At 41.5% G+C, this 20,019-nt stretch overlaps 1 protein-coding gene across 2 annotated transcripts in view; it reads right to left on the reverse strand.

Moving 5' to 3' along the window:
- Positions 1 to 12,014: 12,014 nt before the first annotated feature.
- Positions 12,015 to 20,019, reverse strand: part of ELAVL4 (ELAV like RNA binding protein 4) — a 65,203-nt gene continuing 57,198 nt past the window's right edge. The window contains exons 6-7 of one of the 2 annotated variants that reach the window (XM_074906245.1): positions 19,780 to 19,818; positions 12,015 to 15,454 (exon numbers count right to left, since the gene is read on the reverse strand). In XM_074906245.1, the coding sequence (XP_074762346.1) occupies positions 15,127 to 15,454; positions 19,780 to 19,818 (367 nt within the window). In that variant the 3' untranslated portion in view covers positions 12,015 to 15,126. Of the gene's footprint in view, positions 15,476 to 19,779; positions 19,819 to 20,019 lie in introns of both variants that reach the window. The other variant, XM_074906244.1, reaches the window with a different exon arrangement.

Here is a 20,019-nt window from a genome sequence, read left to right on the forward strand (position 1 = left end):
CATAGGGAAAAAAAAGCCCTGCTAAAGACAACTCGGTATCAGAGAGGAGAAAATCTTCCTGAAACCATGTGAAATCACTAAAAGAAGTGTCTGAAATGTTACACAAATGGTTCTCACCTCCTTCCACCTGAAAGAATCAGGCATGTTCACAAAATGCTTCTTCAGTGTTTGCCTTTGAATAATGAAACAAAATATAATGGTCAGTAAAGTTAAGCCATTAAGAGTAAATCAGTTCTGTTTCCATCTGAAAACAGCGTGGATTACCCTGTAACGCCGAAGCCATCTGTAGTTCCCACATTGATTTTCTTCTCCATGGCACTGAACATACAAAATCAGCAGGTGCCTTTGAGTGCTCTCTCAGCCACGTGGAGAAAACAGATAAAAGCCCTCTGGGCCTCCTGTATGTCTGTGTGCAACCTCACCTGTGTGACACCTGGCTGTACCCAGCACAGAAATAAGCACAAGCAAGCTTGCAGCCTGCTGAATCGGCATATTTGCTGTGGAGGAGAAAATACTGCCAGGAAGCAGTGACCTGCCTCTTTTCTGCAATGTACCGGTGTACAGCATCCCAACAGGAGTAGCTTTGTCTTGTGCCAAGCACCTCTGAGACAGAGGAGACTGTGCCCAATTTGGCGGAAATAAAAAGCAACCTCCTCTTTTTGTTATTTGCTGTTCTTGTGGAAACTCTGTTTCCCCTGATCCACTGCAAATTGCTGGTTTTGCTTTTCAGGTGGCTACGATTTTGATCTTTTCAAGACTGTTTAAGTGCCTCTGAAGGCATGGCATCTTCTTCACCATGCCTGATATTCGTTGTGTCTGACCCTGCTTTGACCAGGCAATGGCACAGCGCTGGTTCCATCCAAGGGAAGTCCATGGCATTTTTGGTGGCTGGAAAATCCACTGGTTCCATTTTCTCAATCAAGCCAAGTGGTTGAGCAGCACATGTCAGTTTCTGTGTCCCTCCTTTAATTAGACACTCTAAGAAGTGAGAACAGCATCAAATAAGGTGAGGTCCCACTATTAATAACTAGCAAGTGACTGTATATTTAGATACAAAAAAAAAAAAAAAATCCAAATAAAATCCTGTGAGCTTAAGATCAGAGACAAAACGTGCCTTTTATCTTTCTGAGCTCATTTGAACTCTCAAGCCAGGGAATGAGTCCACTTCACAAGACCTCAGAGCCATGCCAAAGCTCTCTCTAGCCTTTTCATTCAGCATTGCTGCGACTGGTCACAGCATAAGCAGCAGAGACGTGGGCAGTCGTGCTCTGCCTGCCCTGCAGTGCAGCGAGGTTCCCCAGAAAAGCTCACGCTTTTGTCAGGCACGCAGGACATGGCACTGAACCTCTGTGAACCCGCCTTGCCTACAAAGCAGCTGCAGAAGAGCTGGTGCCCCCTTCTTTCACGGAGCATTTACTGTGTTGGTTGGTGTGGGAAGAAAGGCAGCGCTGCTGCCGCTGCTGAGCCCGCGGGACTGCCCGAGAGCTGCAGCCCCAGTGTCCTGCAGAAAGCCACAAATGTCAGCGGAAGATGATGAAGTATGAATTCAAAGGTTAGTCTATTTTTTCCCCTAAGCTCTGAAGGAGGGAATCACTACCTTCTGAGATGGATAGTATCATTAATCAGACACTGAGAGTTCAGTCCCTTGTACGGTGCCAAATCATCTGGACTTTTATCTTCCCAGCTCTGCACAGAAGACAAATCCAGGCCTGCTAGTGCTTGGGAAGTGGGGGTGGGGTGGAGAAGAAGTTATTAGGGGGAAATTTTTGAAGCATAAACAAATTTCAAGCGAAAGGTTGTTCCTGCCATGACACGATTATAAATGAGATGATCAGCCACCAAGAACATTATTTTTTTGTGGCTTTAGCAAAATGATGCTTCTGTTCTAATGGTAGAAGTAAAAAATTTACAGGGAGAAGGAGAGAGTTCCTTTAAAAATTTCAGATATTTTAATTAATGCCAATAGCATAAAAATATTATGGCTTGAGATGCTTATGAAAAGTCTCTTTTATTCATTAAATTTCCCAGACCCAACATAATTAGAATTCTTAACATTCGTGATCTCTCAGCATTGGCTTCCAAAATTAATGGTCTGAGTAATTTCTTACAGCAGATGAACTGAGTTTCAAAATAAATGTATTGCAGTAGTAAACATCAGCTTTCTGTAAAGGCAGGATGCACCATTCAAAGACAACTTTTGAGAAAGAAAACACCCTCCATTTTCTCTCTCCTGGATTTCTGTATTCAAAGGACATAATGAAGGATTGTGAATTCCTGTACTCAAAATTTAGGGAATCCCTGAACAGAAGCTGCCTGCATCACTTGTGCATGCAAATCATGCTGCAATGTTAGTGTCACACGTCCTTTCTGCCACACTCAGTGTCGGAGAGGCTGGCTCTCAGGGTGAATTAGGAGGGCAGGTTAGTACAGGATGCTGTTTTTGCAGGTCCCTGCTTCATTTGCTGTGGAAGTTGAGAGGGCTGTGAGGAATGCAGCTGGGCTCGGGATGCTGTCCTGGTTCAGCCATCTGAATGGAGCCCTGCAGATCTTGGTTCTGCCAAAAGCCTGCTCTGTGAGCCTGGGAGGGTCGTTTAACCCAGACGTTTTGCATGGCGTTGCTCAATGTATGCTGTTCATTTTGTCATCTCTTTTCCAGAATGCGGAGCATTTCCAGCTGCAAATCCTGCTGGTGGGCTGTGAACTCAGGGAGAGCCACGCCGAGCTAGGGGCTGTAAAACCTGCCGTTTCTGACCAGGCATGGCGGGATCTCACAGCTCTTTCTGGCAGCTTCTTGACAGTGAGACTCAGATTCCTGGATCCCATTCCCAGTCCTGGGAAACCAGCAGCTCTGGTGGGTGCAAATCATTCTGTCCATTCCCCTGCATCTCATCCTTGTTCCAGTTCTGTCTTTTCTTACCCCGTCTCTTTGCCTGACTAGTCCCAGTCCCCCCTGCTTGGCTTAATTTCCTGAGGTTCGGTCCCCTTCTCTGTTCAGCACCGAGCTTCCCACACCTGCAGTTTGCTCAGTCCTGCCGTCTTTGCCAGGCCATCGGACTTACCTAAATGTTCCTTCTTTTCCTTATGGCTGCAGTTCCTCCAGGATCCTGGCCCAACTCTCCGTCTGTGCCAGCATGGTTGAATTTTTTCCCCTCATGGTCTTGATGTCAGAATACAGGTGACCTTTGCAGCCCTGGCGTGGTGATGAGGAGCTGTGACCATAGGCACTATCTTGCTCTGATTCTCTAACCAGGTGTTAACACATACCCTATAACTCCTGGTGGCAATGGTGTGAGCCTGCGCTGTGGTGAGTGCTGCAAAGGGAAGTAGCTGCTCCGTGCTGACGGGTCAGTGGGATGGGGCTACCCCATCCTGGACAAGCCAAAGGGCAAGAGGACCCCAACAGGACAGGATCCTGAGTTTTTAGGATTCCCACTGAAAAAAATCTTCGCTGAGGAAGTCAGATTGTTTTGTTTTGTTTTTTTTCCAATGTTTTCACCCGGCATCACTTGCATATATTTTCATGGCAGTAATGAAAAGGCACATCCTTAATACAAAGGTCACAAGTTGACTAAATTTCTACTCCCCTATCCAAACTGTGAGGAGCCGTGGTGCATCTTAAAGAAGAGGATGTCAGTTCTTTTTCTCTTTTACCATTACAAAACAGTGCATTGTTCCCTGGCCTTACCCTTGGGAATAACTATATTGTTTTGGCTGAAGCTTTCCAAAAAAATTCAGCCTGAGGCAGATGCCCAGGATGGAAAATGACAAGTTACTGGTCAAAATATGACAGTTATAAGCAGCTGAAAGTAGAATCGTGTAATTGGAAATGTCAGACGGTCTTGACACTAGGCAGTGCTACCAGCCCACCAACCTCAGGAAGTCTGCTCAGGATTTTATGTGTAGGTAGAGGCAGTGCATGCACCTCCTAGTAGTATCAGTAATTTTATACATGTCACAAAAAGGTGTAGCAAAGTTTTCTGGGTGTTAAAGCATGGCACGAACTGCACTTCTGCTGCTGGCGGCTTTGTTGTCTGTTTGGACACAAGCTGGAAAACCACCATGCTGGCTTTGCACAACCCTGAGGCTACCTCCTGCCTCCGAGGCCGGCGGGAAGGCTCCGGAAACAGAGCAAGCACTGAATGTCCATCCACACTTGAGCTTCCCTCTAGCTATCATTTTGTGAGTGGAGTTGGATTCCCCACCACTTGGGTTGCTAAACTGAAGACTTCTGGGGTAGTTCTGTGGGGAAGGATTGCAGGTCTCTGCCCCTCAGCCCCCGTGAGGGCTGCTCATGCCCTCAGCGTCCATCGTGTGGAGGTGTGGTGGGTGTGTTGGAAGTGCTCTGCATTTCTATTCATTTCTTGGTCCGATATGTGTACAGTGACTGGGTTTGATTCTTACAGCTTTTTGACTTTAGCCAGCCATTTGACTTTAGCTGAGGAAAACTTCAGTAGGCTTCAGCCATCATTTGCGCTTGAACCAGCCGGTCACCACCCGCCTTTCAGACCCTTCCCGGGAGAGAAATTCACCTTTCCCTGGTGCAGGGACAACCATCCAGCCCTGTAGTCAGTCACCACAGTTTCATTAAGTTTTATATTTAACTTTCCCTCAGCACCTGGGACCAGAAGGAGTGTGTTAGTGTCTCAGAGCTGGAACACTACATTGAATTACCTTGTTGGTTTATCTGGTCATAATAGCAAGAGAGATCCCAGTGCTATAGTTAAGAGTCTGTCAGCATTTCCATTATAAACCTCTTATTCTCAAGAGGTTTTAACTTAGCTGTAAAAATCTGTTCCATTGCACAAACTTAGTTTATAACATGGCATAGAACCATATTTTATCTTTTAATATTGAAAATACACACACAGTCAGTTTCTATTGAAATATATGTGTGTGTAGCCAAAGATATACTGGTTTTAGGCAGTGAACAACCAGTTCAGCACCTTCTCTTCTTTTTAAATCTAGCTGACATGATATTATTACTCTGGTTATTTTAATAGATAAGATACTGTGGTTTGACAATCTCTTCCATTACCGGCACACGAACTCCTCTAATATATGTTAATATGATCATTCACAAGTGCAGCAGAGTCACACTGTGGAGTAAACGTAAGAGGTTTGGCACAAAGGCTGCTTGCCCTCCTTTTCCTTTTATTCTAGACACTCACTCAAGGACACTTTGCTCACACTCTGAAAAAGCAAAGCAAAAGCTTTGACCAGCTGCCTGACAGGAAGGATTTGGCAAATGTGTCATCATGGTTCTTTCTATTATGGTCTGCTGGGCAAGAAGGCACCAGCAACTGAGGAAGTGTCTCCTCCAGGGACCCCTCTCCCGCCTCGACCCCACCACAACCTTGATCTGCCGGGCAGTGTGGGCAGGCGGGAGAAAGCTGGTGGAGAAGGCAGCAGCTACAGACTGACTCTCCAGAGCTCACCAGGGCTTCGTCTGATTTCCTTTTTTTGTTTCTTTAACCAAACATTTACTGATTTCCTAGCAGAAAGCAGATGGGTCAGTGTCCTTCAGAGGAGCAGTGGCTGTTTATCTCACCTAAAAATCCGGCCAAAGGATGACATCTTTGGGTGGGAGGGTTTGAACTCTTATGTCAAAAAGCACCATTTCCATCTGGTGCACATGGCCAGGCAGCAGGGCTGCTGCAGAGGGTCCCCACAGAGGACAGTGAATTGTTTCTGGGTTTTTCTTTTCTCCAGACCCAGGAAGGAAGCTCCTTCTCCCAAAGCCTCCAGCCCTCCTGAGAAGAGGTGAAGCTTGCAGGACACTGGGCAGGATGAGTTATGCAGAGAACCTCCACAGTAAGTGTCTGATAAAATATGTCCTCTAGAAAATTACCTTTTTATCTGGACAAATTGCTCTTTTTTCCCAGATTCTCTGACTTTTGAAAACTCACGGCAGCATAGTTCATGCCCTAGAGACCCAGAATTGTTCCCGTTTTCCTGGTATGGCTGCACTGGTGCTACGGTGACTTTGAGAATGAGAATGCAATTTTCTGATAGATAGACTGCCTGGCTGCTTTTGCTTTCCATCCCCACCCGTATCACATGCTCCTCATTTCTTCCTGCTCTTCTTGGTGATGCTGCTGAATTTCAGATGTGGTTTGCTCAAGTTGGGATTCACCTGCGACTGCTCCTTGGCAGCCTTGGGGCCTCTAGCTGTGCTGTTGGACGTGGCTGACGAGTGGATTCAGGATTTTCTTGCTCACAGCTTTCCTACCTCTTCTTCTAAAATCTGCTTCCCTTTTGACACTTACCTTTGGACTCCCTTCTCATGCACACCCTTTCACCCCTTTGACAAGGCTCATTTTTCAGGACAGAGATACTATTTCTCATAAAAGTGCTGTCAAAGATAAGGGCCATTCAGGTCTGGGGACCAGCTGATAGAAATTCATCTAAATCCCACGCTGACGGTTTCCTGTCGATAGCCAAGGCTATGCAGGCACGGCTGCAAGCCCATGATTCAGCAACTTTAAGTGATTAATCAAGTCACTTGATTTTTTATGCATGCAAGTGTGCCCAAGGCAGCTGTGTTAAGTCGGCTTCTAGTCAGAGTGTTAGCAGTGCTGAGGATGTCAAAGGGTTTAGTGATATTGATATAAATACATATATATGCGTAGTTTTCTGATTAGGTTGTGGTTTTAAATAGTCTTTAGCGACATTTGTTCAGTTGGTAGAATCCTTTCTTCAAATTTACATGCACGTTGTACCCCCGATGCTGCATTTCTTAATTACGGATACACTTTATCTGAGTCAAACATGTAACAGGCCCTTAGCATAAATTATACTCGGGGTGTGTGTACTGAGAGTACTTCCCAGGTGTGTGAGGGGATAAGTCCATGTTAAGAAAGCACATGCATCTCAGAAAAAGTTTAGGAAATCTTTTCATTTTCAAAAAAACCCTCCTGCTAAAATCCGTAAGAACATCAACCCAGAGCAGTTTTTGGCTGTGGCAGAGGAACGCTGTATCTTTTATTTCCTACATGGTTTTGGGGCTGCACAGGTAGAATTCCAGATGTTGATGGGCTTGGTGACAGCATGTTTGTAGCTCTAGTAAAACGAAGTAGTAACCAGAGAACATGTCATCATGTTTTCCTGGCACCCTATTTAAAAAACAAGAGAAGGGCATCTGTATTTCAGGGATCACTGGTATGGCTTCAGTCATCCTGCTGCAAAAGACTACTTTTTTGAGGTATATAGCTGGTGAGAGTATGAGGAGCAGGTCTTGGGCTCATTTACAGCCCACAGCTGCCAGCGAGTGCTCGGAGGTCTCGGCTGTCCTGGGGGTTGATGCTAGGCACAGAAAAGGCAGGGGCTGGAACTATACAAAGAGTCTTGCTTTCAGTCTGCTCCAGCCTTCTCATACGTAACCACACATTTTATTGGCATGTATTAGGTCAAGAGACTTCATTGCCTTTCTTGGCTATGAAGATTCATGGACATCTCTTCAGTCCAGGAGATCAGGAGACATAGCTTAGTGCCATGTGGTTCTACTAGGTGTAAAATTAAAAGCATATTTCAAATCAGTGTGTTAAAAGAAAATGAGGAAGCAAAATTAGAAAATGAACTCTTGGCTTCAGGGGAGTCAAAGGAATACAGATCTTTGTGTTTGTTAGAGTTTTTTCATGGCAGCAGTAGTTGTTGATATTTATTTTTCCTCACTTCAGTAGAACAGTGTTTGTTAATAATTCTAATAATAAAACATCCACAACAATTGCCAGATTTGCCATTCTTTTTTCAAAATTGTGGCTAAACTGACTATTAAAAATGGAATTTCTTGTGGGTTTTTTTGGGTGTTTTTTTTCCTCCTAAACATAGAAGACCTGGTGTAATGTGACAGAGCCTGTTGGGAGCACCTCCATGAATGACTTTGTTCTGGCCAGGAGAAGAGCTCAAGTACACTTTACACAATTTGCATTGTGAGCTGCAACTATTATTGCAAGTACACCAATATAAAAAAACAAAACAAAACAAAACCCCAACCCTGCTAGAACTGACTCACAGATGGACAAATTTGTTATTGTTTTCATGATCTTTTGCAATGTGTTTGCAGGTTTTCCACAGCCTTGTTTAAATTCAAGCAAGGACCTTTTTGCACCAACTTTGCAGGATTTCATTTGTGAGTTGTACATTTAATTCTCCACAGCAGATGGTGATGTGTGGGTGTGCTGCTGTATATTTGCAACAGATTCCTTATCCTACAAAATTAATTAAGTGTCTCATGTGCTGATTTAAAATCAGAATTGTATTGTTCATAAAAAGCTAATTCTTGCATATCATTTTGTCGGGACCTGTGCAATTCCAACAAAAATGTAAGTACTGCTTTAAAGCAAATGGATTGTGGTAGCTCTAGTCAGTCCTGATGTGCAGACTGAAGAGCTAATGATCTTGTGCATTTAAAAGTCCCTTAAATAAAATTAAGTATTTTGGGCCTCAGTGTCAAGTTCCCCAGATGTTGCTATAAAGGTTGCTGGGCAGTTCAGCCACGCTCAGTGATACACAGCACAGACAAAGCCTCTGCATTAAGCCCCTTTTCCTTTGGTGGGTTTCTTTCCTTTGGTGGGTTTCTTTCCTTTGGTGGGTTTATTTTTAAACGATTGCTCTTTCAATGGCATTGTTTATGTTCATTTGCAAAGTTTAGAGGAATTTTCGGTTTTGTTTCCTCTTAATTTGATAAAGTCTCATGTCTTTATGAAAGCTGTCACTGGTGGCTTGCACCCCTGCCTCGGCCATGCAGCCATCCCAGGCTGCACGTCTGGCTCTTGGAAGAGAAACTGTGAGGCTGAGCAGAGAATTTCAGCAGTGGTCAAGCGCTTCCAGACTCACCAGCCCTACATCACCAATGGCCCTGGCAGCCTCGTGTGGCACAAAAAAAGGGGCTTCGTCTAGGACAGGGTCCACATCAGTGTCCTCGGAAGGGAGCAGAACACAGGGCCTTAATGGTTGTGGTTTAAGCAGGATAAAATAAGGCGGTTATTTGCCCAAGTAATGGCTACTGGTCTGCTGGTTAATCAGAAATTAAATTTAGGGAATTTGGTTCCTTACTTTAAGGATTGATGCAGTGCTGTGTGCCACATGGGCTAGGTAAGGCAATGCCTGGCTGGCAGGTCCCCAGGGTGCTTCCCTGCCGCCACTGGGGATGTTAACAAAGAACTGAGTAAAACCCATCCCTCTTGTCCTCCAGACACTGGAGCAAGGCTGGGTGTGTGGGGATCATTGTTGGTGTAGCTGCTCCAGTGAGGATGCTGCGCTAGCCAGGTGGGGCTGGAGCAGGGCTCCTGCCTGCCGTGGGGCTGCACGGTAGCACAAGTGACCTTGAGGCTGATGGCTCAAGTGTTTGGGGACAAGACACTTGGTGACAAAGACCTCACAGCCACCCCAAAGCAATGTGCAATGTTGAGGGCTTCTGGGCTTGATGGCATACTAATGCATTCTCCACTTACCACATTGGTTTGGTTTATATTTTTTGGGGGGGAATATCAACCAGCCTTGGTTCAGGTTGTGTTTGCCCGTAAGTAGCAGTAGTTGGGTGACGATTGCTGGCAGCTCCAACCCCACTACTTTAAGACTGCAGGTTTATTGTGGCATGAATAGGACAGAGGTTTTAGATTTTTTTTGCTACTGCACAAGAAGTAATTTGCAGCCTCAAAACATTTAAAAATTTGAATGAAATTCAAGATGAAATATTTTAAGTCCTTTAAAATATGCTGGACTTGTGTTTAAACATATCAATCAGTGGTACCTTAGGGCCATGGCAGAGAAAACTTCAAACCTTGTCTGAAAAGCAGCTGTTTAACTTTGTGTGTGTGTGTAGCCATGTCCTCATCTTCCCAGTTATTTCTACTGAAAGAGTATTTCAGAAAATTGCTAATCTGCTAGTCAGAAAGAACGAGTCTGGTATCTTCAGTTGTGGGCGAGACAAATTAGTTTGCCTTTGTATGACTTGGTCTTTTGGTTGCTTTCCTTCCCATTGCCCATTATAATGCTCCTCTCTGGTAGATTTACAGGGACCATGCTTTTTGAAGCCCAGGTTTTGGAAACAATTTAAGCTCAGTAACGTTTTTCGTAGACTAAGTTGCCATTCTCCTGGTCACCCTGGTACCTTACTGGACTTGACCCCATCTGAATTTCTCAAGCACACCAGAGTGGCATACTGAGTTTCTGGGAAAGGCCTCGGCAGTGCCCGTCACACCAGCATTATGTGTTCTCCTGGTTGTTCACCTGGGATGAAAGTCATTTCCTTAGCATAGGGCCAGGGGGCTGCACGTCCGCAATGCCCGGGATTAGCATCCCACAGGGTGTGGCTATGTGTGTCTTTGTGCATGGTTGTTGCTTTTTGTTTCCTTCCTGCAGAAGTTCCCCTGTGTCTCCAAGTAATTTGCCCCCTTAGGAGTTACTGAAGCTCAGCTGGATTGGCTCCATCACATCTTCTAGGTTTAAGTCGTCAGTTATTTTTAGAAGAGAGCTACTGGATTAGTCCGAGATGTCAGAGCTTTCATAAAGTTATGCTGGATTTGATTGTTCATTTTGCTCCGTATGCACAATGAATTACTGCTGTGCAGTGAGCTCAGTCTGCAAGATCTCCAGGGCAGGGAGCAAATCGCCTCTGTCATCACAGGCTGACCTGCCTCTACCCTCATCCGTGGTCATGTAAGTGAGATGTGTAAGTTAACTGCCTTGCCTGGCTTCTGCTACTGGTGATGGAGAAAGGGGTTCCCCAACACACCTTCCGCATGTGCCTCTCCCCAGTAATCTGAGGCTGATGCGAGTACCCAGGTAGCAGCCGCTGCTGGGTGCTGTGCGCCCAGACCCCTGCCCAACCATCCCCACAGAAACCAGCAGCAGCACCAGTGTCCTTGTCTGCAGTTGGTTGCTACAAATTCAGTGTCACTAGGTAAACTGACTTCCCACAGTAAAAATTTCAGCAATGAGCTACTCTCTAGCTTGAACATGCCAGCCATCATTTTCAGCATACACTCGCCTCTCCATTCATTCAAAGCCCATTACTGTGCCCAAGGTACACTGAAGTGGAATATAAAGTGAATGCACTTGAAACACCCTCCCCCAGGTGATTTTCCATTTATGCAGCAGGCTTGCTAATTGCAGAAAGAGTGATTACCCTTTCAGGAAAGAAATATAAAACTTGATTACTTTGAATGAGTGTTAGCAAAATTTGGTTCTGATCCCAGCTGGGCAGAAATTGTGTTGCAGTAAGACTTTCTAAAAACGCTCACATAGGATCCGTGTAGTGTACCAAGGCCCCATCTGTGACTTATCCAGGGTGCATTTGCCATACTCTGATAAGGGGACTGAACTTCACATACCAGACCTTTCAAAGTGGCAGAGTCCTTTCTCTTGTGTTACGTGTGTATATGAGCTTTCCTACAGCTCACATCATCTCACTACTGCAAGCAGTACAGAGTGGAGAAATAGGTGCCCTACACGAGTGAGATGCAGATCAGCAGCCAACCTTTAAGTTCAAGCGGGGAAATAATCTGCATCAAAAGTGACCTCTTCAGTCAACATCAAAATGCCCTTCTGTAGTGTCACATTTCTGTCTCCAGAGCATCCAGACTGGGTGGTGATCTTCATCTCACTACTCTTCTTGCAGTGCGAGGTACACACAAGAAAGGACAGGAAAAAAAAGTTAGGTGATGAACCTAACAAATGCTATAATGTATAGTGTCTGTTACAACACTATTTACTATGGTTCTTTCTTAAAGAAAAAGTGTATTTTTTTCTAAAATGGGTTGTATATATGTTGTAAGGTATGTATATATGTATATCATCAAAAATGTGTGTATATACATATATAAAGATAGATGAAGGATGATGTTTTTCAGAGCCAAGTCTTTAAACAGAACAAATTAATAACTTCTGCATTTTACTATGGCACAGTCAGGTTGATTTAACGTTGAATTAAGCAAGCTGTAAATTTAAGAACAAACTCATACTGTGGCCTGAAATTAATTATTATAACCAACATGGTAACTTAATCTCACAAAAACACGAGTTTATTAATAGGTGAAGGAGCTGAAGAACTACACAGTCCATCCAGCCCTCTAATAGAGTTTTCCTAATCTCAGTTATGAAATTCAACGCTGCAGTTTTACAAGGTACAGATTTTCGCCATTAGCGAATGTTACAGAACATAAACATGAAGTGAATATTTGTATTAATGGGATTCAAACAAGTCAACTGAAAGAAGTATCAACTCTTGTTATAACACATGGTGAAAATAATCAAATTTGGAATGTGATCATATAGACTGTTGTACAGCAGATAGTATGTACACTGTTTCATATTGCATGACATTCATAGCATATTCATAGAAAAGTCAAACTAAATGATGGCTTAAAAAACTGTATTAACGCTGAAATTTGCTCGCTACTTTTGTTAAGTGTTGATATATTCATTGTGTAAAAATACTGTATATAGTAGAAATCCTTCAGTATCTTCCACATTCAAATAAAGTTACAGTTACAGTTTGGTATTTGGTGTTCAACATCATAAATGGCCAATTCTTTCTAACCTTCAGAAAGAAAAACAAATAATGAATATGCTCAATCTGGTTTGACTAGTATGTTTCTCTCTTGATGACCTTGCTTCTGAAATCAGACTCTAAGATCTACCTCGTTTGAGGTGCAGCTGGGATTACTAGAACATCTGAACACGGTTAAAAAGGTGGAAAGTCCATAGCCATTCTACACACTTTCATTTATTGTCTGGACAATTAAAGTACAAATAATTCAAACACAACAAGGTTATGAAAAAAACATTTACAATACTTTCCCTCAGAAATGATCTAAACTAGCAAGGTTAACATGAAGTCATTCATTATAACTAAAGTATACAACTGCCTGGTCCTAAGAAAGATTTTTTAAATTATTATTATTATTCAGATAGTAAAACACATCGTAGAGAAAAGATTCTGACATGCCTTCCCCACTAATGCTTAGCAAATGCATCAAAACTTTCCCAGCAAACTGCGCTCATTCATAGCAGATGATGTATAAAGGTTTCCCTGAACATTGAATGAGTGTTCCTTTAAACTAAAATCTAACATTGTTAAAGTAAAAAACTGATTAAATTATGATGCAGCCTTTGCTTTAGTTATTTGTCTACTACAAAAGTTTGCCTCTTCAGTGTGAAAAAACAATACTTAGTCTACATGCAGTTAGTGGGTATAGCATGGAAAAAATGCACAAAATAAGCACAAGTTATAAATAACCATAACGTTTTATTACCATTAAGACTAAACTTGTATTGAAAAGATTTTATATAACAAGACAAGAAAAGCAATAGCAAATTTAACTATCAACTAGATTATGCATAGCGAGTAACTGTTTCTAGTACTCAGGGAAGAGCATGACCCTTTTTTGTTTTAAATATATAACCATACAAAGCACAAACATACTAAAATGATCAGTGCACTGGACATGGGAGAGCACCCCCTCAGTCATTTTGTTCCCTTAGCTCTGTTTTCCCCAATCTGAATTACATTAAAATAAAGACCCAGTTGTTTTCTTTTCTACTGTGCAGTAAGAAAAAATATTCACAACAAACATGACAATATATCAAACAATATTTCTACACAAGTTACCTTGATACCTCTGTCACTTAAGTATCATAAGAAAACATTTTAAGACATATACAAACAAAACTAGCAAAGTGTTACAACTTATAATAAATTAACCAAAAGAAAAAATAACTTTATATATATATATATTTATATTATATATACACATACACACACAACAAAATGACACAATAATATGCTTCTTCCCATAGTTTAAGTAAACAAATAAGTAGACTAGCCAAACTAGCTATATTTGATTTTGGCCATATGCATCACATCGGCAATTAAATAAATAAGTGTTTCAAGCAACATAAACAGTGTTCCAAATGTGCCAACACAGCCCAATTATATTAGCTTGGGCTATAAAGTGAATTTGAAAATTCTTAACAAATTTAAAGCAAATGTATTTTTTCTAAACACATTACATTTAACTATGATACTAAGATATGTAAATAATTTTGTAGCACCTACTGCTCAAACCAAGGAAGTTTTTGATCAAAAAAATTAATTTTTTTAACTTTTGTTCTGCTGATATCCCATACTGATGACTTAAAGAAAAACCGTCTTGCAACTCATCTCCTTGCTTTTGGGTTTTGACTGTGGGTAACTGCGTGCCTGGGAAGAACACTCTCCCGTACTGTATTTAATATTTTTATTACATGCTATGAAAAGATACGAAGATCATCTGTTTGTAGCCCATCCTTCAAAAAACAATCTACTAATCCAGTTTAAAACACACATCTTGATCTCTAAAAAGTTACCAGTGCAGTATGAACATGACAAAGTTGTCAATTTCCCCTAAATTAGCCAGTCAAAATATTTTTTCTCAAATCCAGATTCTCTTGTAAAAATTCTTTATATTTTATAAAAATAGATTTTTCTTGAAACCCATTTTCAGCAAAGAGACCACCTCTTTGGCAACATTGTTAATGTTATTTAAATTGTTATGTCATCAGGTATCCCCCTTTACCCCATTCCCTAACAGAAGACTGTTTAGTTCACATGATACAAAAGAAAAAAGGAAAAATAAAAAAAGTTGCAAAATTATGTTCTTCTTTTTGCAATTTTTATTGTTCCTCTTTAATTTGTGGGGGGTTTACCAATCTAATTCAATCAATGTTTTGAAAAGAAGAAAAGAAAACAAAAATCTTTTTTCTCACTTTTAATCCCATTAGTTCGTAAAAATTGTTTTTGTTTTATTATTTTTTCAAATGAGTGAATGGTCATCTTAAAAAGACCCACCTTCAAGGAAGGTAGTAAAACTAGCTGGCCGGGTAAAAATCCCTGCACATTGTTATCTATGTATATTATATTCAACAACGACAGCTATGAAAGAACATTCAATGCATCAAAGGTTTTTTTTTTTCTAAGCATTATAAAATCCTTTCCTGTTCCTCACAGGATATCCAATGTTTTAATACTTAGGCAACACTGGCTTATAAAGTCCATGGTTGAATATAAGCCTTGAAGAGTTTTTTTTTTGTTTTGTTCGTATATATATTTATATATATATATTTTAGTAAGTAAGGATATGAAATTCAGGATTTGTGGGTTTTATTGGTTTTAAAGGAAACTTGCAATACTCTGTCTCCTAAACGGTATCCATTAAGGCTGGCAATCGCCATGGCAGCTTCGTCGTAGTTGGTCATGGTGACAAAGCCAAATCCCTTGCACTTGTTGGTGTTGAAATCACGGATCACCTTGACATTATTGACTGCTCCAAAGGGACCAAACAACTGCCACAGCACGCTCTCATCCGAGTCGGGAGACAAGTTGTAGACGAAGATGCACCATCCAGTCCCAGTGTGACCAGGGATATTCATTCCGACAAGGCTCGTCATACCATCAATTGTGATCGGAGAAAACCTACCAAGTAAAAAGAGGGGTCTATTCTAAATATATCTCTTGGCACAAGCCACATGGAACCAAGACTTTAAAATAAATAAGCCAATGTTAATGAAGGTTCTTGATCCTATCCCTGGAAGATGACTACATAGCCACCCTTGGTCTCTAACTCCTACTTAAGTGGAGGGGAGCTGTACTAAATAAACGGCCCAAATCTGGGCATAAATGAGTCTCCCTTCAAGGATAAGCCTTACTTGGATGGATACAAAAATCTAATAAAAGAAATGCTTAAAGACAGTCTAAGTCACAAAGGGCCTGCACATGCTGCTATAAACATGAGTTCACTTCAAAAGGCCTGTAGGAATCTGCCGCTTACTCCCATCACTAAAATATCATCATTCAGGGCAGTGGAGATCTAATGCTTTGCCTCTTACTAGTTTGCAGTGAAAAAACCCAAACAAAACTTCAAGACTTATTTTGAAGACTAATATGAAATGCCATTGTCGGGATTCAGCTATAACAGTAGCCTGCTTAGCTAAAAATACTATTAGATTTAGAAAGACGTCTGTAAGTAGTAGGTTTTAATTCTCCTCCTAACACAGTCCTTAACTGACACACACTGGGAAAAAATCCAGTTAATAAAGAAGTCCTAAAGCTGGCCACATATTAAAGAAGATTTATGCAGCAATTGTAGAGCAAGTAAAACAGTGCATAAATACAACTAATGAGCATGTCAACTAATACCTTCATACTGTGAGACATTATGTCTGTGACAGGCTCTCAGGTTCTTTGGATAGTCAATGTAGAGACACAAGCTCCTAGAAATCTAATATAGCACCCTAGCTTTCCCCCTGCAAAGTCTTTTGGGACCCATTTTCTTTAAGTTGAGCATCTGAACTGGGAAGCTAAAGCCAGGTAATGTTTATGAAAACAGAAGCATCACAGAATAACACAGGCTGGGCAGGACCTATGGAGGTCATCTGATCAACCTCCTGCTCAGACCAAGGCTAACTTCTCAAATTAGATCTGCTGCTCATGGCCTTGCAGAGGGAAGGTTTGAAAGTCTCCAAGGATGGAAACTCTACTTCTGCAGCTCCTGCTCCAGGGCACCACCATCCTCACTGGGAATGATTTTCCCTTCTATTCAGTTGAATTTTGCCTGATGCATCCTCTTACTGTTGACTTTTTTTTGCAGTTGACCTCTGAGAAGAGCTTGGTTTCATCTTCTTTCTAACGCCCCTTGTAGGTAGCTGAAGATGGTAGTCAGGGGCTAAACTCTACATTTGCCTTTCCTGAATTTCACTACATTCTTCCAGCTTGTCAAGGTCTCCCCAGTGGCAGGCATGGCCAACAGCACAGCGCTGCCCCTGCTCCCTCACCAATTTAGTGTCACCCATTAATGCAAGGAGGGTGCATTGCAGCCCATGACTCAGGTTATTAATGAAGATGTTAAGCAGTACCAGCCCTCAGGATCAACACAATTTCCCCTTCATCAGTTTGAAAAAAAAGTGACATGCTTTCTGAAGCTACACTTTGGGATGCGTTTTAAAATAACAACTGCACAGAGGAAATGTCTTAATAAAAATCCAGTTTCATATGTACTTTCTGTATGTCGAGTTTTAATACCAGAACTGAGTAATAAATCCTCAGGATTTTCTGAGTGATGACAGAGGGAGTGGAGGGGGCGACTCAGTGTTGCTGAGTGAGGTCTTGTGCTCTCCAAAACTTCTCCTTTTATACTTCTCATCTTTCTACTCACATTTAGCAGTCTGAACAATATTACGCAGTGTGTATTAAATAACCATAAAAAACTACACACTTGATGGCTGCTCACCATTCTGTTGACTCCTGATGGCACTTCATATGTATATTCAAGGGAAAGACACTTGGAATATACATCTTAAGCTGAGAAACATCACTGGGGTGTAGTTATGCTATAAATGAGCAGTTCAAATGCGCACAGCATCGGATCCTCAGACACGCATACAGGTTTGCAGACAGTTTATTAAATATATGGCAGTTTTTCAACTGAACTAATTTTTTCAAACCCTATTCTCAGCATCGTTTAGTTTCTTTCCCACATACTGAAACTAGCAACACCATGTAACAGTTCAGCACAGCTCTAACCCATGGTATTTCCCCAGCTGCTGAACACAAAGATGGCTTGGACGAGGTCAATTTATACTGCTCCTTCTGCTGTATGTGAGATTGGAAATAAGGTGGCCAGGACCAAGAGGTTGTAGAAGCCAACAGCTTCAACTTTTTCAAAGTTGCAAGATGGGACTTTAAGTCCATTGCTGAAAAGTGCCAACTGTGCTAGTAACATACATAAGCCAGCAAACACTCCTCTTCTGCAATGTTTAACACATAAGTACAAGACTAATGTATACACTACCCTGCAAGTGATGCTATTGTAGAATCTCCACAATGTCACAGTGAAAAAGTTTTGCATTTTTAAGGAACACTGCACTGATGTAAATGGTTAAAATTTTTTATAGGACCTGTGCAACTTTCAACTGTTTATTACCATGTGCACAGGAGCTGTTGTAAATCTGAAAAACCATGCACAAAACTAGTGCAGTTGTCTTAAATACAAGATAACCTATTGCATAAGTAGCTCTGTTACGAGCAAGTGGTCTGAAATTAGCATCAATAAAACCTTTGTTGCGCATCAGCACGTCTCATTTTCCATCAATACCACATACTTAAGACAGGGAAAGAACGAACCAACCCCCAAACTCAGGAATGCTGTACTACAGATGTTTCAGAAACCTCTATCAATAAATTTTTTGGTGACCCTACACCTGTAAATACAGGTTTTTTTGTGCAAGTACAAGTTTTCAAGATTTTCTGGGAGAGATAATTTAAAATTAGCCTACAAACTGACCGATTACAAATACAAAACACTGTTGTGATTTAAAATTAACATTGCAGACTCTGAATATTAAGAAAGCAGATGCATAAAGGCAGGTGTGTCATTCTCTTCCCCTCTGCAGGTCCCATGAAATCAATTCAAAGCCTCACTAGTTCAGCCTAAGCCCTGTTTGTCCTGCACCAAATGCCAGTGCAATTCTGTGGAAGAAGCAGCAGCAAAATCCTAGGGAAAACTCCTGGAACAAACCCATCCTTGTGACTCTGACTTGTACCTGACAGATAACCGAGGTGGAGAGTTTTGCCAGGTTTCTGGCAATGTATCAAGAAACAAATGATATGGGAGAATGCAGAAGCAGTGCGTGATAAAATCAGGTAGTAAGTTCTGACTCATCGCATCACCATCACCACTAAGGATACTGCAGATGTAACAGATGTACTAACGAACACCAGAAGTAGTGCTTCTGGGGAGATATGCTGCCTCTGTTTTGGCTACTGCTTTTGGAAGTAGTCTTCAGATTTGCCATTTGTACGATAGCTACTACGGCAGTTACAACCCATGTTACTGTCCACTACTAGCTAGTGTAAAGATATACTTACCATACCATTTTACAGGATGAGCTTTAAAAAGAAGCTCAAATAATTTTCAAGTGTGGTGAGCAGACCATTTCAGAAGATTAAGAAGTATGTTCTCATCTTAACTGTGTGGGATGGCTGGACATCTTACGGTAACATCAGGAATAAGACTACACCTTTATTTTGCTGTAAGGTTCACTCGCGTTGATGTGTGCCATTAGGAGAAACGCTAACACGTCAACTCACTTTAGCTATCAGATCAAACATTGAACATACTCATGAAACAGCATAAATGTTTACAAATCAGCTGAGCTTTATCACACATGCGTGCACATACATACAACACACAACTATTTTAAACAGAAAAGAAATCTCAAGCATTGAGAAAATTTCAAAGTATTAAACCTGCAACAAAAGAAACTTAGGGCTGATTAAGGTGCACACAGCTGTATTTTCAAGTCAAACTTGAAGTCAGATGTAGGAGAAAGAAGGTCTTAACTGAGATTTAGACAACAGTAGCATAATTCTGGTTTTGACTGTTAAGTTTTCCATTATCAGATTAGAGATTAGTTAAAACCTTAAGTTAATAGTTCTGATTCTGGAAAAAGCGCCGTTTAGCAGGGCGAATGCAGTTTGAATGCTTGTAGCCGTTGCACCTAAACCATTTGAGAAGCCCACCTGTAAATAAAAAAAAGGTTCAAAGAAAACCCCACAGAATTTGTGTGTGTGGCCTTCAAAGTAACAAAACCAACTGAAGTCCAAACTTAAAAAGAATTTGACATGCTGGTGGAAGAAAAGAAGGAATTAAAAAAAAATAAAGTTAGTGAATTAAAAAAAATAAATTGTAGCACCAATCTGTGCCAACACGGACATCTGGCAATCTGTGGAATTCTAATTACCTCTTTACGCCATAGGCCATATTAAGCAAATTGTCCAGCCTGAAAAGAGAAGGAGGGTCTTTGGGTTAATGTCTCACAGATGGCAAGATCGCTCAATGGAACTATTATTAATAGCGTTCCATTTTCAAAGAAGAAACGTTCAACAAGTTTCCCACACATCTAAGGAGCCTAACAACTCCCGGCCTGCTTTGTTAAGTCTGAGGTTGTGCTTAAATTTCCACCACAGTGTTTAAAGCCCTT

The sequence above is a fragment of the Athene noctua genome, chromosome 5 (genome assembly GCF_965140245.1).
Source record: "Athene noctua chromosome 5, bAthNoc1.hap1.1, whole genome shotgun sequence".
NCBI lineage: Eukaryota > Metazoa > Chordata > Aves > Strigiformes > Strigidae > Athene > Athene noctua.